Here is a 25,834-nt window from a genome sequence, read left to right as displayed (position 1 = left end):
TAAATCTTGACATTATAGTGCAGAAAAAATAATTTCTCAGCACTGTCAGCTGAAGAATCACTCCTGCAATCACTATACTGCACATTCTTGACAAAGATGGGGTTACTATTACCATGTTACAAAGTTTTCCTTCCTGTCTAATGACTGGCTGAGGAAAAGACTTAACCTCTTGGTTATTTCCCGTACTTGAAGATTTGGTGAATTGTGATGATTTAGTTTCACCAAAGCGATCCAATAACTTCTTAAAGATGATGCTTTCTGAATATTTTCAGAAGCAGACTTAAAACTATTGACCTGAGTTATTATTTAAAAAAATTTTTTTTTGCATTCCCTTTGTTTCACATGATCACTTGAAAAAATCTGTCATTTTGAACAATCTAGATCTAGAAGAAGTATAACCAGAATGCTCTTTAGAAGCAAGGATGGCAAGACTACATCTTACATACTTTGGACATGTTGTCAGGAGGGATCAGTCCCTGGAGAAGGACATCATGCTTGGCAAAGTACAGGATCAGAGGAAAAGAGGAAGACCCTCAACGAGGTGGACTGACACGGTGGCTGCAACAATGAGCTTAAGCATAGCTAAGATTATAAGGATGGCGCAGGACCAAGCAGTGCTTCGTTCTGTTGTGCATAGGGTCGCTGTGAGTCGGAACTGACTCGATGGCACCTGACAACAACAACAACAGGTCTAGAAACATTAACAGTGGGGCTGGGTAATTGACTTTAAAGGTAACAAAGATAATCTAAACGTTTATCTGTATCTCAGCTTTCAGTGTGCACTTAGAAGGAGGGCAGTATCTATTTGACAGGTGTCATGTAAGGATAACTTGTCTTCTAAACACATCAATTTGTTTACTTTTTCTGCAGGTTCAAGCAAACAACCCATTTTCTCTGCAAGAACCACTGGTTGTTTGTAAAGAATACATTCATTTTTTTCAACAAATATCTAATAAGTGTCAATGTGTGCCAGCTAACGTGGTAGGGTACTGGTACAGCTGATGCTAGCCTATAGAGTGCTTATGAGTAAAGCAGAAAAAGTCAACCTTTCCTCAAGACACTTTCTTTCCAGCTTTTAGAAAACTGTCACACAATACTGATTTTGTTAAACAAGAAATTTTACCAATAACTGTCAGAAAGTTGTAGCAGACATACTACTCAATGATGTCAAAGATGCCCCTTAGTTGTGGCCCTCTTGTGCAATGCACAACCTTATGTAGTTCCCCTGATGCTGGTGACAGGAATGACTAAGAACAGTCATAGCCTCTGCCCCCATGGAATTTATAGCCTATGAAGAATACATAGTATATGACAAAGAAATCTGGCCTAGACTCCGAGGTCAGGGAAGTCTTTAATGCTTACGTATAGACCTAAAAGGTGAGTGGGTGTTAACTACAAGAAGAGAGTCAGGAGAAAATTTCACGCAGAACAACAAGCTAGTGCAGAGGCCCTATGTAGGCAGGAGCAAGCATGGTGTATTTAAGAAACAGAAAGGAGGCTAAATCCAGAGAGCCAGAGGCACAGTAACAGGAAAAAGGGTTGGAAAGGTAGGCCAGGTAGGCTTGGGACGAGGCCATGTGAAACACTGTAGGATATATTAAAGACTTTGGTTTTATTTTAAAAGCAATGGAAAAACTTTTGAAGATTTTAGGTGGGAGTTGTAAGGGGTGATAGAGGTAATATGATCAGATTTGAATTATGAAAAGATTAGCTTCAGTATGGGGTGTAAATTGGGGGTTCAAACTGGAAACAGGACAGGGCCTCTGTTCATAATTCTAGAAGGCACTTCCACCTTGTATTCAGTTATACAGTGAATAACATCCTAAGAGCACATTAACAGGAAATAAAATAAATGGTGCCTCCTGGAGTTGTGCAATTATGATGGCAAAGTGCAGGGAGCCCAGTTACAGGGCTATGATGGTGGTGGTCTAGGTCAGAGATGATGGTAGTCTGTATACAATAATAGCAGCAGATCTGAAATGGACACAACTGAGAGTTAGATAAGGACAAAGGTTTAATATCTCAATAGAACGGCCCCAGCGTAAAGTAAGTAGCTTTAAAAAGTAACTCAAATTCTGTCAGTTAATTTTGTAAAGATAACACTCCCATATTCTATGTCGATTAATCCTAGAAACTGATTTGAAACTTGTCTGTCTTCATCTTAATCATTTAAAGAGAGCTTAGTGGTTATTCAGGAATAAAATCCCTTGTAAGCTAGAAGGCTACCTCTAGCCCTGCACTGTCCTGCATAGTAGCCATTAGCCACATGTGGTCATTGAACAGGTGAAATGTGGCTAGCCTGAATGGAGATGTGCTGTAAGTGTAAAATACACTCCAGATTTCAAAGGCTTAGTATGAAAATACAGGTAGTCCCCAAGTTACAGCAAGCTTCACTTATGACTGTTTGTTTTTTGGACATCTTATCATTAGTAATATGTACTACATACAATGTTGCAGCATGTATCTGTAATGTTTCCAACCTCCTAATACAAATAAAGATTGGATTTATAAAGATACTAATATGAAAGCCAATAGTGATGAAAACTAAAAAAAAAAAGGTATTCGACTTATGTCAGAACTGACTTAAAACGGGGTTCTGTTCTGATGATCCTGTTGTAAGTCAACGGAACCCTGTTGTAAGCTGGGGACTACCTGCATCTCGTTAATGAGTCTTCATATTGATTGTGTGTTGAAATGATATTTTGGATACATTGGGTTAAGTAAAATATATTATTAAAATTAATTTCATGTATTTCTTTTTTAATGTGGCCACTAGCAAATTTAAAATTATGTACGTAGTTCATGTTGTATTACTATTGGACAGCACTGCTCTAGTCTCATGGAAGGAGAGGGCTGGGCACTTTTAATTTTGATAGTACAATACCTGGAGTCATCACATAGGTGATTTAATATCTTTAGACTTCACATGATAGACTCTGATTCCAAGCCCAAAGCCCCAGCCCCAAAATTTTATTCTTCATAATACTCACCACAATATGACTGTAAACGCTAGTTCTGGCAATAGAAAGTATGGTTTTATCATCCAAACTAATAAGTTTTGGTCTAGGCTTGATCCTGGGCTCCATTTTCATAACTTCATCATCAAGTTTCAAATCATGGGATAATATCAATCCTTCAGAATTTTTTTTGCTTTCTTCCAGAATAATATTGTTGAATGAAGAATATAAAGAGTGAGCCTTGACCTAAAAAATTTATCAAAAATGTTGAAAATTTGGTTGCTGTGTTTATCATTTTGAAAAAGAGATAGGCTATGTAGGTAAGATGAATTAACTTCTTTCAGTTACGTGGTAATAGCTATGATGATCAGAATCAAAATCTATTAGGATATATTAAGACTGTAGACTAAGCATGGGTGTGTCCATTCCCTCCCACTGAAAATTCCTTGAAAAAGATATTTTTTAAAATATGTCAGGTAACAGTAGAGAGACTGCCAACAAAGGGCTTGAAATTGTGAGACATAAAGTAGAAGGGACTAAATTGATGAAGAAATATGTGCAGAAATGTAACCTCTGGTCAAAATATATGCAGAAGATAACTACTTTGAGGTGCAGATCCAGAGAGACTCAACATTTCAGCGTGAACATGTAAAAGAGCAGGATGATGCACTAGGAAAGTATCAGGCAGTTAAATAATTACAGTAAGAATTGTGAATGAGTAAGCAAGAACTATATGAACAAACAGAATAACTGGTTCTAGAAAAAACCAAAACAGTTCAGGAGAGAATTTTTAAAAATCGAGGAGAATAAAACATCTACAATAAAAGAATAGTTTGCTATGGAGAAGAATAAAGAACAGAGTAAAGACTTCAAAGTTAAAATAAAAACACTTATAGAAATAAAAATATTCCATAAATGATCTGAGAAATTAATGGATATGGCAGCAGATCAAATTAGCATTCTGGAAGATTATAATGAGGAAGTCCCCCAGAACAAAGAATTAAAAAATGGAGATGTAAATATGAAAGAAAAAGTTAAAAGAGGGGGAGGATCAATTCAGAATGTCCAACATTTAATTAATGAAGTTTCCAGGGGGCTTAACAGAGAATGGAAAAGAAGAAATAATCAAGGAGCTAAGAGAAGAAAACTTCCTAAAAATGGAAAGAACTGAATGAGACAGCAAGCAGAAGGATGATGGAGCTAAGCTCCTTGATAACATTAAATAGTCACAACACCCAGAGATTGCCCACCTCTATCCTTCTTGTTACGTGATTAAAGTGAAGCTCCATTTACTATTTGTCAGGGTTTCTGTCTCATGCTGAAAGCATATTGGACTAATGCAATCCCATTCACAGCAGTAATACAAAATATAAATGCTCAGAACTATACTTAAGAAATATTTAAGACCTATAGAAAGAAAAATATAAGAGAGGATCCAAGTAAATGGAGTAACTTATCATGTTTGGATGAAAGACCCACTACTGCAAATATGTCAGTTCACTCAAATTAAGTTTTAAATTCAATATAATCTCAATCAAATCTTAATAGGATTTTTTAAATAGAACTTGATAACCTGATTCTAAAACTTATTTGGGAAAAAAAAAGCGCCAGAATAGCCAAGAAAAATTTAAAAAAGATGAATGTGGGCAGAGTAGGGGAATTTGTCTTATCACAGTTCAAAACATATCAAAAAGTTGTAATAACCAAAACAATGTGGTACAGGTCCAAGATTAGACAAGGAGAACAATGGAATAGAACAGAAAGATCTAAAAACAGGCCCATTGTATATGAAAATAGTTTTAATAATAAAGATAATATTTCCCAATTGAGCAAAAAGGTGATGCTTAGATAACTGGCTATCCATTTTTAAGAAAAAAATTGTCTGATCTTCCATCAATGGGGAAAGAACAGTCTCTTCAATAAATGGTGCTGGTACAACTGTATCTCCACACATAAAGGGATGAAGTTGGACCCATACCTCACACCATATATAAAAATTAATTCAAAATGGATCAAAGACCTAAACAGAAAAAATAAAACATGAAAGTCTTAAAACGAAACATAGGGGTAATGCTTTGCTCAACAATGGATTCTTAGATATGATACCAGAAGCACAAGGAACAAAAGGCAAAAATAGATAAAATGGAATTCATTAAAATTAAGAACTTTGGTGCATCAAAAGGACTTTATCAGCAAAGTAAAGAGATAACCTACAGAATGGGAGAAAATATTTGGGAGCCGTATATCTAATAAGGGTTTAATATCCAGAATATATAAAGAAATAATACAACTCAACAACAAAAGACAAACCATCCAATTTAAAAACGGGCAAAGGAATTGAATAAACATTTCTCCTAGGAAGATATACAAAGGGCCTATAAACACATGAAAAGATGTGCAATGCCATTAGATTGCAAATCAAAACTACAATGAGATGCTATTTCATCTCCACTAGGATAGCTATTATCAGAACAACGGAAAATAACAAGTGTTGGTGAGGATGTGGAGAAATTGGAACCTTCATGCACCGCTGGTGGGAATGTAAAAATGGTGCAACCACTATGGAAAACAGTTTGGTACCCAAAATCCATTGCTGTTGAGTCAATTCTGACTCATAGCGACCCTAAAGCACAGAGTAGAACTGCCCCATAGAGTTTCCAAGCAGCACCTGATGGATTCAAACTGCAGACCTTTTGGTTAGCAGCTGTAGCTCTTAACCACTGTGCCACCAGGGTTTCCAACAGTTTTGTAGTTCCTCAAAAAGTTAAACATAGTATTACTATATGACCAAGCAATTCCACTCCAAGGTCAAATGACTTGAAAGCAGGGACTCAGACAGATTTGTTACACCAATGTTCAATGTTCATTCACGATATACAAAAGGTGGAAACAACCCAAGCATCCATCAACAGATGAATGAATAAGCAAAATATGGTATATATACACACAATGGAATATAATTCAGCTATAAAAAGGAATGAAATACTGATTCATGCTGTGATGGGGATAAACCTTGAAAACATTATGTTGTGTAAAATAAAGCAGACATAAAAGTGTATGATCCCACTTACATGAAATAGATATTTCATAGGCAAATGTATGGAGACAGAAAGTATGATGGTTTCTGGGGTTGGAGGTAGAGACAGATGGGAAGTTACTGCTTAGTGGCTACAGAGTTTATGTATGGAGTGACGAAAAACTTTTGGAAATGGATAATGGTGATGGTAGCATAACATGATGAATGCAATTAAATATCACTGAATTGTATACTTAAAAATATTAAAATGGTAAACTTTTTGTTATATATAGTTTACTACATAATTGTTTTTCAAGTTATAGGTTTTAAAACAAGCTATGTAAGTATTGAAAACAATGAAGGGGAATATTTATATAAGCCTTCTGCAACAAAACATAAAATTAGGAATCCATATAGGAAAAGATTGAGAGGTTTGACCTCTTAGACGTTAACCTGCAAATTACAAATTAAAATGACAAATAGTTTTTTTGTTACAAATAACAAAATTAAGAGACAGGTGGGAGGAAATACTTGCAACACATGCACCAGATAAAGGATTAATATCCAGAATGTATATAAGGGTTTTTCTAGTCAATATGAAAAATACAGAGTCCATGGAAAAATGATCAAAGGATATGACTCACAGAATCACCATAAATTACAGGCGATTCACAAAACTATAATATATAAGCATATTAAAGAAAATATTCTTTCTTTTTTGCCCATCAGAGCAGCAAAAAAAAGATTGACAATGTCTAGTGCTGGCAAGATGCAAAGAAACAAGTACTGCCATACACTGTAGGAAATTTGTAAAATGCTCAAGGATTTGTGGAAGGATATTTGGTAAAATCTAATAAACTTTAAAATGCACATGTCCTTTGTCTCTCCAACTCTTCTACAATTTTTTTCTGCAGAGAAACTTCCATATTTATATAAAGATGCACCTGTAACAATATTCACTACAATAACTTTTTAATAGTAAAAACCTGGAAACAACCTGTATGTTTCATCAGCAAGGGAAGAGTTAAATAAATCATAATATTACTGAAGAGTATGCAGCCACCAAAAGAATCAAGTGTACATCTATATGTACTAAAGTGGAAATGTGTCCAAAACATATTAAGGCCAGAAAGCTTCACAGAATACTCAGATCTTGATTCCATTATGTAAAATGATATGTGTGCTAATAGTAAAAGCTGCGGAAGCCAGAACCTGTGTAAGGTGGAAACCTGTTGGAGGAGGAAAACTCAAACATTTTCCACTAAAATGAGCGATAGAAAAACTGTAAGACTGCAGCCTGTCAAAAGCGGAGAACTTTTGAGACCTGGAAAACCAAGGGACTCCCACTGAGTTCTGGCTTTCATAAGTTTCACTGTATACGTAAATACACAGAAAAAGGTATGTAAGCAAACCCACAAAGCTGTTAACAGTGGATGCAAGGACAAAAAGGAGTGGTGGTAGGGTTGAAGTGAACGCAGATTTTCATGTTTTCTTCTATATAGTTTTCAATGAATTTTGAAGATTCTTGAATCTTTGCTTATGAAGCTATAGCCATATATTACTTGTGCAATATAGTTGTTTAATAAAAATATTTAGGTGTCATAATGACTTGATTTGAAACTTAAGCCCTTCACAGAATATCATTATATATATGTATATACCCATAAAACAAAACAAACAAAAAAAAAACACTGTCATTGATTCCAACTCATAGCGACCCTACAGGACATAGCAGAATTGCCCCAAGGCAATTATTTACAGAAGCAGATTGTCACAGCTTTCTCCTGCAGAGTGGCTGGAGGGTTCGAACCAGAGACCGGTTGGTCGCCACTCTAGCACTTTAACCACTGTACCACCAGGGCTCCTTTATAGTTTTATTAAGTTTGACATAACATTATTAGACTTCAAATTACTGTTCTGCTTCCATTTTAAAAACTCCAGTTTTAAAAACTACGTAACAACTCATACCATTGTAATATATTCAAATTCAACGACGTATTCTGGCAAAACAAGTTCATGATCAAAGACAAACCACTTGCACTGCCGAAAGCTGCAATCACAGTTTCTTTGTCCCACGACAGAATCTAGAGTACAAATAAAAACAAAACAAACAGAACTGAAAACATAATACACTTTTTTTTACTTTTACCTACATTAATAAAAAACAAACTCACTAAGCTCTAATTATTATTGAGGTCCTATTTTCTTTTCTCTCCTACCCACCAAGAGACTTCTTAAGTGCAAATATTTACTAGTCATTCTTTCACTGCATAGATTAGTAGGATTTAACTTTATTCATGTTCTTTTTCTTTTCATACTTTTTCACTTTTCTATTCAATGTGTGGCCATATATTTTTGACAGATTAATACATCAAAATATTTTTTGCTAAAAGTTGGGTGTTTTCTTCCATTCTTTGAGGACTAGTAATTATATATACGTAAAAAAACAACAAAAAAAACTTTTTTGTTTTTTTATGTGTATATATACATACATGCACACACAATTGATAAAATATAAACTAAAGTTTTGCAAATTAAAACATTTGTACATATACATCCATATATAAATATGTCATTAAGGTAGGGAACAGAGAAACAGAAGCTCATTAGTAGCTAGGAACAGATTTTTGTAGAAAAGTCTAAACCTTTGTTAAGCAGGGGCTAAAATATAAGCATCTGAATTAAATACAAACATTTTGTATTCCAAAAGATGAAAACATGTTTCCCTTTATGGTATACATACTTAGTAAATATTTCCGAGGAATGAACACTGAATTAACCATTGGATAGTTGGCTTGACTAATGGAGTCTACTTCCTGAGCCTGAACACTCCGACCAAGAAAAACCTTTGTAATGAGGAGGATGCCTAAATGTGAAAAAACAGAAATCATATTTAATATTAATTCATCTTAATAATTTATCCATATCTTTCTTTACTGGCCCCAGATTTGACTCTGTGTTCTGTAAAGGCAGAGATTCTAGCTATCTTGCTTGCCGCTGTATAGCCCATAGCATCTGCCTTGACCCAAAACAGGAACTCAAAAAATATTTGTTAATAAAATGAAATAGTTATAAAAAAGGATTCCACAGTGTCCTATGATTATACCAAGCAAAGCTTTACAGAAAACAAAGAAGGAAAGAACACAAAAATTTAGCAATGTTTTTCATTAAGTAGTTTAAAGTAAGAAAAGCTTTCTGTTGTTAACTGGGTAAATATTCATCTCTGTATCATCAGCACCTACTAGCACATGGCTAGGGAGGTACTCAATGCATGTCTGTAAATTGAATGAATATAAACACCTCTTCCCTTTTGATTCTTAGGGAACTTTAGTATTCATTAAATCCTAAGGATTTCTAGGAATCACTGATTTCGAAAAAATAACTTTCGGTGACTACACATAAAACATTTTTTTTTTTTACTATATACAAGTTACAAAATGTAAATTGGGATATTGTGGAATATATCAATCTAATTATTTTTGAAAAACATATTCCGGAAGGATCTTATAAGCTTCATGAGGTTATTTCTTTAGATGGGAATATGTAAGAACAAGAAAAAAGAAGCAAATTGTTTTTTCAAGTAATGAGCTCTTTCTAGATTCAATAGCCTGCTTAATTTCCTTAATTACCTGATAATTATTAATTAAATGGAAGATTCAAATTACATATAGCTTAGTTCCCCCATGTGTCTGTCAGTTTGTCATACTGTGGGGGCTTGCGTGTTGCTGTGATGCTAGAGACTATGCCACCAGTATTGAAACGCCAGCAGGGTCACCCATGGCAGACAGATTTCACCTGAGCTTCCAGACTATGTCAGACTAGGAAGAAGGACCTGGCAGTCTACTTCTGAAAAGAATTAGCCAGTGAAATGTTATGAATAGCAGCAGAACCTTGTCTGATATAGTGCTGGAAGATGTTGGAAGGCACTCAAAAGACAACTATGCCAGGGGTGACAACTTGAAGAGGAATGGCGTTGCATTATTGCCAAAGGAACATTTCAAGATCTATCCTGAAGTACAACACTCTTAGTGACAGAATAATATCCCTACGCCTATAAGACCTGTTAATATGACTATTATTCAAATTTACACACCAACCACTGAGGCCAAAGATGAAGAAATTCAAGATTTTTACCAACTTCTGCAATCTGAGATTGATTGAACATGCAATCAGGATGCATTGATAATTACTGGTGATTGGAATGTGAAAGTCGGAAACAAAGAAGGGTTGGTGGCTAGAAAATATGGTCTTGGTGATAGAAACCATTTTGGATAGCGGATGACAGAATTTTGCAACACCAACAACTTCTTCATTGCAAATACCTTTTTTGCCAAAGTAAATGGCGACTATACATGCGGACCTCACCAGATAGAATACACAAGAATCAATTGACTACATCTGTGGAGAGAGATGATAGAAAAGTGCACTATATCATCAGGCAGAACAAGGCCAGAGTCAGACTGTAGAACAGACCATCAATTGCTCATATGCAAATTCAAGTTGAAACCAAAGAAAATTAGAACAAGTCCACAAAAGCCAAAGTACGACCTTGAGTATATCCCACCTGAATTTAGAGACCATCTCAAGAACAGATTTTACTCATTGAACACTAATGATTGAAGGCCAGATGAGTTGTGCAATGACATCAAAGATATCATACATGAACAAAGTCATTAAAAAAACAGAAAAGAAAGAAAAGACCAAAATGGGTGTCAGAAGAGACTCTGAAACTTGCTCTTGAATGTTTAGTAGCTAAAGCAAAAGGAAGAAATAATGAAGTAAAAGAACTGAACAGAAGATTTCAAAGGGCGGCTCAAGAAGACAAAATAAAGTATTATAATGGCATGTGCAAAGAGCTGGAGATAGAAAACCAAAAGGGAAGAACACACTTGTCATCTCTCAAGCTGAAAGAACTGAAATTAAAATTCAAGTCTTGAGTTGCAACAGTTAAGGATTCTATGGAAGCATCAAAAGATGATGGAAGAAATACACAGAGTCACCGTACCAAAAAGAATTGGTCGATGTTCAATCATTTTAGGAGGTAGCATATGATCAAGGAAACCCTGGTGGTGTGGTGGTTAAGTGCTACAGCTGCTAACCAAAGGGTCAACAGTTCAAATCCACCAGGCACTCCTTGGAAACTCTACGGGGCAGTTCTACTTTGTCTTATAGTCGCTATGAGTCGGAACTGACTCGATGGCACTGGGTTGGCTTGTTTTTTTTTTATGATCAGGAACCGATGGTACTGAAGGAAGAAGTTCAAGCTGCACTGAAGGCATTGGCGAAAACCAAGGGTCCAGGAATTGATGGAATATCAATTGAGATGTTTCAACAAATGGATGCTGCGCTGGAAGTGCTCACTCATCTATGCCAAGAAATTTGGAAGACAGCTATCTGGTCAATCGACTGGAAGAGATCCATATTTATACCTATTCCCATGAAAGATGATTCAGTTGAATGCTGAAATTACGGAGCAATATCATTAATATCACACGGAAGTAAAATTTTGCTGAAGATCATTCAAAGGTGGCTGCAGCATATAGACAAGGAACTGCCGGAAATTCAAACTGGATTCAGACCAGGGCGTGGAACCAGGGATATCACTGCTGATGTCAGATGGATCCTGGCTGAAAGCAGGGAATACCAGAAAGATGTTTACCTGTGTTTTGACTATGCAAAGGCATTTGATTGTGTGGATCATAACAAGCTATGGATAACATTGCAAAAAACGGGAATTCCAGAACACTTAATTGTGCTCATGAGGAACCTGTACATAGATCAAGAGGCAGCTGCTCAAACAGAACAAGGGGATACTGCAGGAAAGATGTGTGTCAGGGTTGTATTCTTTCACCATACCTATTCAATCTGTATATAAAAAAAATATTGAACATATAATCCAAGACGCTGGACTCAATGAAGAAGAACGGGACGTCAAGATTGGAGGAAGATGTGTTAAGAACCTGCGTTATGCAGATGACACAACCTTGCTTGCTGAAAGTGAAGAGGACTTGAAGCACTTAGTGATGATCAAAGACCACAGCCTTCAGTATGGATTATACCTCAACATAAAGAAAGCAAAAATCTTCACAAGTGGACCAATAAGCAACATCATGATAAACGGAGAAGACTGAAGTTGTCAAGGATTTCATTTTACTTGGATCCACAATCAATACTCATGCAAGCGGCAGTCAAGAGATCAAAATATGCATTGCATTGGGCAAATCAGCTGCAAGAGGCCTCTTTAAAGTGTTGAAAAGCAGAGATGTCACCTTGAAGATTAAGATGCGCCTGACCCAAGCCATGGTATTTTCAATCGCATCATATGCATGTAAAAGCTGTACAGTGAATAAGGAAGACAGAAAAAGAATTGACACCTTGAATTGCAGTGTTGGCGAAGAATATTAAATATACCATGGACTGCCAAAAGAACAAACAAATCTGTCTTGGAAGAGGTACAGCCGGAATGTTCCTTAGAAGCAAGGGTGGTGAGACTACATCTCACATACTTTGGACATGTTATCAAGAGGGATTAGTCTCTGGAGAAGCACATTATGCCTGGTAAAGAGTCATCAAAAAACAGGAAGACCCTCAATGAAATGGATTGACACAGTGGCTGCAACGATGACCTCAAGCATAACAACGATTATGAGGACGACGCAGGACTGGGCAGCGTTTCATTCTGTTGTACACCGGGTTGCTACGAGTTGGAGTCAACTGGGTGGCACCTGACAACAACAACATAGCTTAGTTTAGCATGAATCATCTTAGCAGAGCTAGAGTCTGGAACCTAGTGCAATTCTATTATAGAAGTATGTTAACCAAATTTCCCACTGCCCAGTCTTCACTAGTCAGAATGGTTGAGACCAAAGAATAGGGTTCCTTATTGGCTCAATTAATTCTCCGTATTATACATTAGTGATCCTAAAGGACAGAGTAGAACTGCCCCTAGGGTTTCCAAGGAGCAGCTGGTGGATTTGAACTGCTGATATTTTGGTTAGCAGCCTGAGCTCTTAACCATGGAGCTACCAGGACTCATATTCTTTTTACTATTTATTAATACTTCAGCTTTGTAGTCCTTATAATAATTTTACATTTACCTATGTGATTAACTGTGTCTAGTCGTGCATAGACTGTACCCCATCACCTACCAAGTGCCTAGAACACAGTAAGCATTTAATATATACTTGTGGAATTGAAAAATGAATGGTGGAAGATGGTGAGGCAAGAAAGAATGTGATGAGCTTATCTTTTTCCGCAGTCTGTGGGTAACAGAATCTTCTCCCAAAAGCATCGTACAAATTAGAATATCTATATCTATACATACAGTAAAACCTGTGAAAGTCAGAACCTGTTAAAGGCAAAAACTTACCATAGAAGGAAAACTCAAATATTTCCCACTAAAACAAGTGATAGAATAGTTCTAAGCCTGCACCCTATCAAAGGCAGAAAACTTTTGAAACCTGGAAAAACAAGAGAGTCCGGTCAAGTTCTGGCTCTCACAGGTTTCACTGTATAGATATATATATATATTCAGGCTGCAAATAAGTTACTGATAATTATGAATAAATCAAAATACCAAAAGTTAATTTTTTTATATAGTTTATAAAGCAAGTCATACATTTCACAATTCATCTTTAGCCATTTTAAGCAATAACTGATTTGTGGCTACCAATCTATTATACAGAAGAAAGGCCTGGCAATCTACTACCAAAAATCAGCTATTAAAAGCCCCGTGGAGCACAGTTCTACTCTGTATGCACGCGATCGCCATGAGTCAGAGTCAACTCGATGGCGGCTAGTTTAATCCATTACATAGCTGTCGTCACAAACCAGGTTTTCTTATCACTTTATATTTATGACTCAGAACAAACAAGGCCCATCTTCCCAGGTGTTTTGTATGATTATCACATACATGGACCAAGTTCTTTTTTTCTCTTTCTTATGAATTTGGGGTGTGTGTGTGTGTATACATACATACATACACAAGGCCCCTAGTTGGCATAATCAGTTAGTGCTAAAGATTATAGCCAAGAAAACTCCATCCAGCAGTTCTACTCTGCAACATATGGGATCAGCATGAGTCAAAACTGATTTAAGGACAACCAACAACACACAACACATATACACATTTACGTATGTATATGTTAAGTTTATTTTTAGGATACAACATAATGAACAAAAGCAGACTCTGAAAGTATTTATTTCATATGTTAGATTAAATATCTGAGTAACAAACCAGTCTCTTTCTACTGACACTGACACATAATAATTGCTCCGTAAATATCTGTTGACAGCCTGAGTGAAGAAATCTGAAAGTTATATATCGCACAGTGGCAAATACTAAATAAAATGCTTTACAGAAAATCTCCTGGGTTGATAAAGCCAAGTATGAAAAATGATATGAAAATGATTAATGAATCTGGAGACTTAGAATGTAAAAGTCTAATTACAAAAATATTGTATTTTTATACTACCATGTCTGAAGAGCTCAGGATCAAGAGAATTTTTCTTCTCATTCTTGTACTTTTGCTGTAGAAATTCAATTCTGGGACACTCACACAGACTTAGGCTGTTAGTGAGAATAACAGCTTCTTTTCTGAGAGGCAGCTGCAAAGAAAAAACAGTCTGAGTATTTTTATAAAATTGACAATACTTCACCTTCGATACAGATGTTTTACTATTTTATGTTTATGTGTCTGGGCAAGAAATCTGCAAGCCAGACTCACTGAAAAGAAGTGGATAACCTTCAGGTGCAACTTCATTCCATAAAGTTTTATATATATATATATGTGTGTGTGTGTGTGTATATATATGGAAACCCTGGTGGCATAGTGGTTAAGTGCTACAGCTGCTAACCAAAAGTTTGGCAGTTCAAATCCGCCAGGTGCTCTTTGGAAACTCTATGGGGCAGTTCTAGTCTGTCCTATAGGGTCGCTATGAGTCAGAATTGACTCGTCGGCAGTGGGTTTTATATATATATATGTAACTTATATGCAAATAGGTTTATGAAAAGTGACACAGAACAAAATTTGTTCCCAGAAAAGCAGTCAAAGTCAAGACTGAGCACTCTGTGGTTCAGAAGCAACAATTTTACCCATTTTTAGTAAGTATTCCACTTTCAGTCCTGCAAAATCCAAAAAGAAAATCCTGTGGCAATGAGATATTAGACTGATTCAGCATCAGTGATACTTCTTGTTTATATCGTAAATTTCTGTCTAATAATCTACATTATTATCCCGATACAAAACATTACTCATTGAGCTAATGCACTGTGACTAGCTTTATTTCTTGAAAGTGTTGCATCAGTAATATCCATATTACCTGGTGTGAAAACAACTCTAAAAAGCAAACAAAAACCTCTATTTTATTGTAGCAAGAAAACTAGAGCTAAGAGAGATTATATGATTTGTTCAAGAACAGACTAGAACTGGTAAAGTCACGATTTGAACTCAGTTGTACTCCTTGTTAGTATCTCAGAGCTGTGAAATTATCATTAGTTTAATATTAATAATCAAGTGATTTAAAAATGTCTTTCCTATAAATGCTAAATTGCCTACATATTTTTTCTTACTGAAATGTGTCACCCAAAAATTGTTTTTAAAAATTGAATACTGATTGATCGAAGATGGCGGACTAGGCAGACGCTACCTCGGATCCCTCTTACAACAAAGACACGGAAAAACAAGTGAATCGATCACATACATAACAATCTACGAACCCTGAACAACAAACACAGATTTAGAGACGGACAACGAACTAATACGGGGAAGCAGCGATTGTTTTCAGAGCCTGGAGCCAGCGCACCAGTCAGGTACGGCACAAGCACAGAGACCTGCTCCACCCCCCTGAACTAACCCCGGGAGGGGGACCAGCCGGTTCCACGGGCGGCGTGGGACGCAGCCGGTAGGAGAAGTCCCCGGGAGGCAGTGACCGGTCTTGGAGCAGAAAGAGCAGCATCCGAGCCGGGGAACCGTCCCACAGGGATTTGGACTGGATGCAGGTACGCCATAAACACAGAGAGTTGCTCCACCCCCCTGAACTAACCCCGGGAAGGGGACCAGCCAGGTCGCGCAGGCGGCGTGGGACGCAGCCGGTAGGAGAAGTCCCCGGGAGGCAGCGACTGGTATTGGAGCGGGGAGAACAGCGTCCCAGCCGGGACACTCGGTCACGGCACAAGCACGGGGAGCTGCTCCACCCATCTGAACTAACCCCGGGAGGAGGCCCAACTGGTTCTCGAGGGCGGCACGGCCACGCGGCTGGAGGGACGAGAAGTCCCCGGGAGGCAGCGACTGATTTTGGAGTCGAGAGTGCACCGTCCCAGTAGGGGAGCCTTGACGCTGGGCGTGGGGCTGGAAGCGGAGGATCTGACCGTGACTCCAGCGGGCCAGACCCCCTGGGGGCAATCTCCACACAGCCAGCACACATAGGCGGCACGTCCACGGGAATCTCAGATATAATAGTCATTCCAAGCAAGACAAGCAACTCTGGCTATATTCTGAGGTGCTACTCTCCTATCTCTCTGTTCCCTCCCCCACCCTCCCCAGGCGGCTTCATTAACATCTGAATAGCCTGAGCCGGAGGGAGAACTCTGATAGGGATCTGACTGCATTTTTTTTTAGCGGATTTTCTGGAAAAACTAGTTTCCCGGTGATGGCTCGAAGACAACAATCCATATCAAACCACTTAAAGAAGCAGACCGGGACAGCTTCTCCAACCCCCCAAACAAAAGAATCAAAACCTTTCCCAAATGAAGATACAATCTTGGAATTATCAGATACAGAATATAAAAAACTAATTTACAGAATGCTTAATGATATCACAAATGAAATTAGGATAACTGCAGAAAAAGCCAAGGAACACACTGATAAAACTGTTGAAGAACTCAAAAAGATTATTCAAGAACATACTGGAAAAATTAATAAGTTGCAAGAATCCATAGAGAGACAACATGTAGAAATCCAAAAGATTAACAATAAAATAACAGAATTAGACAACGCACTAGGAAGTCAGAGGAGCAGACTCGAGCAATTAGAATGCAGACTGGGACATCTGGAGGACCAGGGAATCAACACCAACATAGCTGAAAAAAAATCAGATAAAAGAATTAAAAAAAATGAAGAAACCCTAAGAATTATGTGGGACTCTATCAAGAAGGATAACCTGCGGGTGATTGGAGTCCCAGAACAGGGAGTGGGGACAGAAAACACAGAGAAAATAGTTGAAGAACTCCTGACAGGAAACTTCCCTGACATCATGAAAGACGAAAGGATAGCTATCCAAGATGCTCATCGAACCCCATTTAAGATTGATCCAAAAAGAAAAACACCAAGACATATTATCATCAAACTCACCAAAACCAAAGATAAACAGAAAATTTTAAAAGCAGCCAGGGAGAAAAGAAAGGTTTCCTTCAAGGGAGAATCAATAAGAATATGTTCTGACTACTCAGCAGAAACCATGCAGGCAAGAAGGGAATGGGACGACATATACAGAACACTGAAGGAGAAAAACTGCCAGCCAAGGATCATATATCCAGCAAAACTCTCTCTGAAATATGAAGGCGAGATTAAGATATTTACAGACAAACACAAGTTTAGAGAATTTGCAAAAACCAAACCAAAGCTACAACAAATACTAAAGGATATTGTTTGGTCAGAGAACCAATAATATCAGATATCAGCACAACACAAGGTCACAAAACAGAACGTCCTGATATCAACTCAAATAGGGAAATCACAAAAACAAACAAATTAAGATTAATTAAAAAAAAAAATACACATAACAGGGAATCATGGAAGTCAATAGGTAAAAGATCACAATAATCAAAAAGAGGGACTAAATACAGGAGGCATTGAACTGCCAGATGGAGACTGATACAAGGCGATATAGAACAAAACAAGTTAGGTTGTTACTTAGAAAACTAGGGGTAAATAATAAGGTAACCACAAAAAGGTATAACAACTCTATAACTCAAGACAAAAACCAAGAAAAACGTAACGACTCAACTAACATAAAGTCAAGCACTATGAAAATGAGGATCTCACAATTTACTAAGAAAAACGCCTCAGCACAAAAAAGTATGTGGAAAAATGAAATTGTCAACAACACACATAAAAAGGCATCAAAATGACAGCACTAAAAACTTATTTATCTATAATTACGCTGAATGTAAATGGACTAAATGCACCAATAAAGAGACAGAGAGTCACAGACTGGATAAAGAAACACGATCCATCTATATGCTGCCTACAAGAGACACACCTTAGACTTAGAGACACAAACAAACTAAAACTCAAAGGATGGAAAAAAGTATATCAAGCAAACAATAAGCAAAAAAGAAGAGGAGTAGCAATATTAATTTCTGACAAAATAGACTTTAGACTTAAATCCACCACAAAGGATAAAGAAGGACACTATATAATGATAAAAGGGACAATTGATCAGGAAGACATAACCATATTAAATATTTACGCACCCAATGACAGGGCTGCAAGATACATAAATCAAATTTTAACAGAATTGAAAAGCGAGATAGATACCTCCACAATTATAGTAGGAGACTTCAACACACCACTTTCGGAGAAGGACAGGACATCCAGTAAAAAGCTCAACAGAGACACGGAAGATCTAATTACAACAATCAACCAACTTGACCTCATTGACTTATACAGAACTCTCCACCCAACTGCTGCAAAATATACTTTTTTTTCCAGCGCACATGGAACATTCTCTAGAATAGACCACATATTAGGTCATAAAACAAACCTTTGCAGAGTCCAAAACATCGAAATATTACAAAGCATCTTCTCAGACCACAAGGCAATAAAACTAGAGATCAATAACAGAAAAACTACGGAAAAGAAATCAAATACTTGGAAAATGAACAATACCCTCCTGAAAAAAGACTGGGTTATAGAAGACATCAAGGAGGGAATAAGGAAATTCATAGAAAGCAACGAGAATGAAAATACGTCCTATCAAAACCTCTGGGACACAGCAAAAGCAGTGCTCAGAGGCCAATTTATATCAATAAATGCACACATACAAAAAGAAGAAAGAGCCAAAATCAGAGAACTGTCCCTACAACTTGAACAAATAGAAAGTGAGCAAGAAAAGAATCCATCAGGCACCAGAAGAAAACAAATAATAAAAATTAGAGCTGAACTAAATGAATTAGAGAACAGAAAAACAATCGAAAGAATTAACAAAGCCAAAAGTCGGTTCTTTGAAAAAATTAACAAAATTGATAAACCATTGGCCAGACTGACTAAAGAAATACAGGAAAGGAAACAAATAACCCGAATAAGAAATGAGAAGGACCACATCACAACAGAACCAAATGAAATTAAAAGAATCATTTCAGATTATTATGAAAAATTGTACTCTAACAAATTTGAAAACCTAGAAGAAATGGATGAATTCCTGGAAAAACACTACCCACCTAAACTAACACATTCAGAAGTAGAACAACTAAATAGACCCATAACAAAAAAAGAGATTGAAACAGTAATCAAAAAACTCCCAACAAAAAAAAGCCCTGGCCCGGACGACTTCACTGCAGAGTTCTACCAAACTTTCAGAGAAGAGTTAACACCACTACTACTAAAGGTATTCCAAAGCATAGAAAATGACGGAATACTACCCAACTCATTCTATGAAGCCACCATCTCCCTGATACCAAAACCAGGTAAAGACACCACAAAAAAAGAAAATTATAGACCTATATCCCTCATGAACGTTGATGTAAAAATCCTCAACAAAATTCTAGCCAATAGAATCCAACAACACATCAAAAAAATAATTCACCCTGATCAAGTGGGATTTATACCAGGTATGCAAGGCTGGTTTAATATCAGAAAAACCATTAATGTAATCCACCATATAAATAAAACAAAAGACAAAAACCACATGATCTTATCAATTGATGCAGAAAAGGCATTTGACAAAGTCCAACACCCATTCACGATAAAAACTCTTACCAAAATAGGAATTGAAGGAAAATTCCTCAACATAATAAAGGGCATCTATGCAAAGCCAACAGCCAATATCACTCTAAATGGAGAGAACCTGAAAGCATTTCCCTTGAGAACGGGAACCAGACAAGGATGCCCTTTATCACCGCTCTTATTCAACATCGTGTTGGAAGTCTTAGCCAGGGCAATTAGGCTAGACAAAGAAATAAAAGGTATCCGGATTGGCAAGGAAGAAGTAAAGTTATCACTATTTGCAGATGACATGATTATATACGCAGAAAACCCTAAGGAATCCTCCAGAAAACTACTGAAACTAATAGAAGAGTTTGGCAGAGTCTCAGGTTATAAAATAAACATACAAAAATCACTTGGATTCCTCTACATCAACAAAAAGAACACCGAAGAGGAAATAACCAAATCAATACCATTCACAGTAGCCCCCAAGAAGATAGGATACTTAGGAATAAATCTTACCAAGGATGTAAAAGACCTATACAAAGAAAACTACAAAGCTCTACTACAAGAAATTCAAAGGGACATACTTAAGTGGAAAAACATACCTTGCTCATGGATAGGAAGACTTAACATGGTAAAAATGTCTATTCTACCAAAAGCCATCCATACATTTAACGCACTTCCGATCCAAATTCCAATGTCATATTTTAAGGGGATAGAGAAACAAATCACCAATTTCATATGGAAGGGAAAGAAGCCCCGGATAAGCAAAGCACTACTGAAAAAGAAGAAGAAAGTGGGAGGCCTCACCTTACCTGACTTCAGAACCTATTATACAGCCACAGTAGTCAAAACAGCCTGGTATTGGTACAACAACAGACACACAGACCAATGGAACAGAATTGAGAACCCAGACATAGACCCATCCACGTATGAGCAGCTGATATTTGACAAAGGACCAGGGTCAATTAACTGGGGAAAAGATAGCCTTTTTAACAAATGGTGCTGGCATAACTGGATATCCATTTGCAAAAAAATGAAACAGGACCCATACCTCACACCATGCACAAAAACTAACTCCAAGTGGATCAAAGACCTAAACATAAAGACTAAAACGATAAAGATCATGGAAGAAAAAACTGGGAGAACCCTAGGAGCCCTAATACAAGGTATAAACAGAATACAAAACATAACCAAAAATGATGACGAGAAACCCGATAACTGGGAGCTCCTAAAAATCAAACACCTATGCTCATCTGAAGACTTCACCAAAAGAGTAAAAAGACCACCTACAGATTGGGAAAGAATTTTCAGCTATGACATCTCCGACCAGCGCCTGATCTCTAAAATCTACATGATTCTGTCAAAACTCAACCACAAAAAGACAAACAACCCAATCAAGAAGTGGGCAAAGGATATGAACACACATTTCACTAAAGAAGATATTCAGGCAGCCAACAGATACATGAGAAAATGCTCTCGATCATTAGCCATTAGAGAAATGCAAATTAAAACTACGATGAGATTCCATCTCACACCAGCAAGGCTGGCATTAATCCAAAAAACACAAAATAATAAATGTTGGAGAGGCTGCGGAGAGATTGGAACTCTCATACACTGCTGGTGGGAATGTAAAATGGTACAACCACTTTGGAAATCTATCTGTCGTTATCTTAAACAGTTAGAAATAGAACTACCATACAACCCAGAAATCCCACTCCTAGGAATATACCCTAGAGATACAAGAGCCTTCACACAAACAGATATATGCACACCCATGTTTATTGCAGCTCTGTTTACAATAGCAAAAAGTTGGAAGCAACCAAGGTGTCCAGCAACGGATGAATGGGTAAATAAATTGTGGTATATTCACACAATGGAATACTACGCATCGATAAAGAACAGTGACGAATCTCTGAAACATTTCATAACATGGAGGAACCTGGAAGGCATTATGCTGAGCGAAATTAGTCAGAGGCAAAAGGACAAATATTGTATAAGACCACTATTATAAGATCTTGAGAAATAGTAAACCTGAGAAGAACACATACTTTTGTGGTTACGAGGGGGGGAGGGAGGGAGGGAGGGAGAGGGTTTTTTATTGATTAATCAGTAGATAAGAACTGCTTTAGGTGAAGGGAAAGACAACACTCAATACATGGAAGGTCAGCTCAATTGGACTGGACCAAAAGCAAAGAAGTTTCCGGGATAAAATGAATGCTTCAAAGGTCAGCGGAGCAAGCGCGGGGGTCTGGGGAACAAGGTTTGAGGGGACTTCTAAGTCAATTGGCAAAATAATTCTATTATGAAATCATTCTGCATCCCACTTTGAAATGTGGCGTCTGGGGTCTTAAATGCTAACAAGCGGCCATCTAAGATGCAGCAATTGGTCTCAACCCACCTGGAGCAAAGGAAAATGAAGAACACCAAGGCCACACGACAACTAAGAGCCCAAGAGACAGAAAGGGCCACATGAACCAGAGACCTACATCATCCTGAGACCAGAAGAACTAGTTGGTGCCCGGCCACAATCGATGACTGCCCTGACAGGGAGCACAGCAGAGGACCCCTGAGGGAGCAGGAGATCAGTGGGATGCAGACCCCAAATTCTCATAAAAAGACCAAACTTAATGGTCTGACTGAGACTGGAGGAATCCCGGCGGCCATGCTCCCCAGACCTTCTGTTGACACAGGACAGGAACCATCCCCGAAGACAACTCATCAAAAATGAAAGGGACTGGTCAGCGGGTGGGAGAGAGACACTGATGAAGAGTGAGCTAATTATATCAGGTGGACAGTTGAGATTGTGTTGGCAACTCTTGTCTGGAGGGGGGATGGGAGGATAGAGAGAGAGGGAAGCAGGCAAAATTGTCAAGAAAGGAGAGACTGAAAGGGCTGACTCAAGAGGGGGAGAGTAAGTGGGAGTAGGGAGTGAGATGTATGTAAACTTATATGTGACAGACTGATTGGATTTGTAAACGTTCACTTGAAGCTTAATAAAAGTTATTAAAAAAAAAATTGAATACTAAAATGTGGCTCATATGACCACAAATTCCACATTCCAGTAAGTAACCTCAGACTTCCAATGAACATCATTAAATATTCATTGGATACAACCTATGTGCATGGCACTGTGAGGCTATCCCATGGTCTTGGTTCTCAATTAAGAGAAAGAAAGACAGGAAATATACTCAATAATTAAAAATAGAGGCCATCAAAAGATGTGTTAAATACACTTTTTAACTGAAGTAAACAGGAAAGAGTTTGTAGTGACAATGGCATCGTGACTAGGCCTTAAAGATTAGGTATGATTCAAATAATCAGAAAATTAAAAGGAAAGTATTTTTAAGAGAAGGAAACATATGAAGGCACAAAAATAGGTGTGACTGTCATTATCCATCAACCCAACAGTCCATCCATTCATTCTTCAGATTTCTAAAGAGAAATTACTCTAAAACAAAGTCCTGTAAAGAAATGCATACAAATGATTACATTTCAACATAATGAATGTACTACAATGAAAATTCTCAACTGACCTCTTGTAATCAACCTCCACTTAGCCAAATTGCACAATTGACCAGTATTTTCCATTCTCTCTATAACCCACAGTATGGTGATAGTTCAGGAAAAGGGTATTTTTTAAAACACTGATGTACTTCTATTATACCCAGTTGTATTTTATGCTTACCAAGAGTCAGTTCATTTTGTCCCCAAACTTGTTTAGGTCAGTCATACTTGTTGATGAAATTATGCACATTACATAAAACACGGAATATGTGAAAGAACAAGAGTTCTTTCTAAGAAAACTAAGTGGAAAACTTTGGTAAGACTCAATGAAGGCTAATCACTAAAAACTTCTGAGGATGTATGTCTGTCGTCGTCGTCGTTGTTAGGTGCCATCGAGTCGGTTCCAACTCATAGTGATCCTATGTACAACAGAATGAAACACTGTCCCGTCCTGCTCTATCCTCAATCGTTATGCTTGAGCCCACTATTGCAGCCACTGTGTCAATCCATCTCGTTGAGGGTCTTCTCTTTTTCGATGACCTTCACTTTACCAAGCACCATGTCTTTCTCCAGGCACTGGTCCCTCCTTATAACATGTCCAAAGTACGTGAGGATAAGTCTTGCCATCCTTGCTTCCAAGTAGCACTCTGGCTGTACGTCTTCCAAGACAGACTTGTTAGTTCTTCTGGCAGTCCATGGTACACTCAACGTTGTTTGCCAACACCATAATTTAAAAGCATCAATTCTTCTTTGGTCTTCCTTATTCATTGTCGAGCTTTCCCATGCATATGAGGCAACTGAAAATATCATGGCTTGGGTCAGGCATACCTTAGTCCTCAAAGTGACATCTTTGCTTTTCAACACTTGACTGCTGCTTCTATGGGTGATGATTGTGGACTCAAGTAAAATAAACCCTTGACAACTTCAATATTTTCTCCATTTATCATGATTTTGCTTATTGGCCCAGTTGTGAGGATGTCTGTTTTCTTTATGTTGAGGTATAATCCATATTGTAGTCTTTGATCTTTGAGTCTAAGTCTTCAAGTCCTCTTTGCTTTCAGCAAGCAAGGTTGTGTCATCTGCCTAATGCAGGTTGTTTAATGAGTCTTCCATCAATCCTGATGCTGCGTCCTTCTTCATAAAGCGCAGCTTCTTGGATTATTTGCTCAGCATACAGACTGAATAAGTATGGTGAAAGGATACAACCCTGACACACACCTTTCCTGATTTTAAACCATGTAGCATGCCCTTGTTCTGTTCAAGCAACTGTCTCTTGGTCTATGTGCAGGTTCCTCATGAGTACAATTAAGTGTTCTGGAATTCCCATTCTTTGCAATGCCATCCATAATTTGTTCTGATCCACACAATTGAATGCCTTTGCATAGTCAGTAAGATACAGGTAAATATCTTTCTGGTATTCTCTGCTTTCAGCCAAGATCTGTCTGACATCAGCAATGATATCCCTCACTCCACATCTTTTTCTGAATCTGGCTTGAATTACTGGCAGTTCCCTGTTGATGTAATGCTGCAACCGATTTTGAATTACCTTCAGCAAAATTTTACTTGGGTGTGATATTAATGATATTATTTGATAATTTCTGCATTCTGTTGGATCACCTTTTTTTTGGAATGGACACAAATATGGACCTCTTCCAGTTGGTTGCCCAGGTAGCTGTCTTCCAAATATCTTGGCATAGACGAGTGGACACTTCCAGTGCTGCATCCGTTTCTTGAAACATCTCAACTGGTATTCTGTTAATTTCTGGAGCCACGTCTTTCATCAGTGCCTTCAGTGCAGCTTGGACTTCTTCCTTCAATACCACTGGTTCTCGATCATATGCTACCTCGATCAAGTGGCTGAACATCGACCGATTCCTTTTGGTTAGTGACTCTGTGTATTCCCCTCATCCTCCTTTGATACTTCCTGCATCATTCAGTATTTTGCCCATAGAATCCTTCCATATTTCAACTTGAGGCTTGAATTTTTTCTTCAGTTCATTTAGCTTGAAAAATGTTGAACACGTTCTTCTCCTCTGGTTTTCTAACTCCAGATCTTTGTACATTTTACCATAGTACTTTACTTCGTCTTCTCAAGCTGTGTGTATAAAAAAGGCAAATGCAAAAGTTTGTTGGTAGCAGGGGGGTTACGCAAACTGGATCAATTCTTGCACTCAAATAAATTGCTTTGCAGGAATCTTTAAGTTCATGTTCAACTTTAAAGAAACCAAAACTAACGTGCAGTATACTTGTGGTTGATGTAAGAAAGACTACCCAGAGTTCCAATATCATACTCAAAGGCTTTGGCCCTACATAAAGATGGACAAATGAATGTAAATTTATGATTTAAGTTATAATAAAAGGTTTGTTAAGTAAATCATTTGTTTAGAGTTTCACATTTTAATTGACTTTCTGATTAACCTGAAAAC

General features: G+C 37.6%; 1 protein-coding gene across 1 annotated transcript in view; it reads right to left on the bottom strand.

Annotated features, from left to right (window-relative positions):
* Nucleotides 1-25,834, bottom strand: part of LRRC9 (leucine rich repeat containing 9) — a 137,847-nt gene that overhangs the window by 60,947 nt on the left and 51,066 nt on the right. The window contains exons 13-16 of the mRNA XM_049897440.1: nucleotides 14,448-14,580; nucleotides 8,717-8,839; nucleotides 7,942-8,057; nucleotides 2,991-3,203 (exon numbers count right to left, since the gene is read on the bottom strand). Coding sequence (XP_049753397.1) covers nucleotides 2,991-3,203; nucleotides 7,942-8,057; nucleotides 8,717-8,839; nucleotides 14,448-14,580 — 585 coding nt within the window. The remainder of the gene's footprint in view (nucleotides 1-2,990; nucleotides 3,204-7,941; nucleotides 8,058-8,716; nucleotides 8,840-14,447; nucleotides 14,581-25,834) is intronic.

Source organism: Elephas maximus, chromosome 10, assembly GCF_024166365.1.
Source record: "Elephas maximus indicus isolate mEleMax1 chromosome 10, mEleMax1 primary haplotype, whole genome shotgun sequence".
Lineage (NCBI taxonomy): Eukaryota > Metazoa > Chordata > Mammalia > Proboscidea > Elephantidae > Elephas > Elephas maximus.
This window is presented reverse-complemented; position numbering and strand designations above follow the sequence as displayed.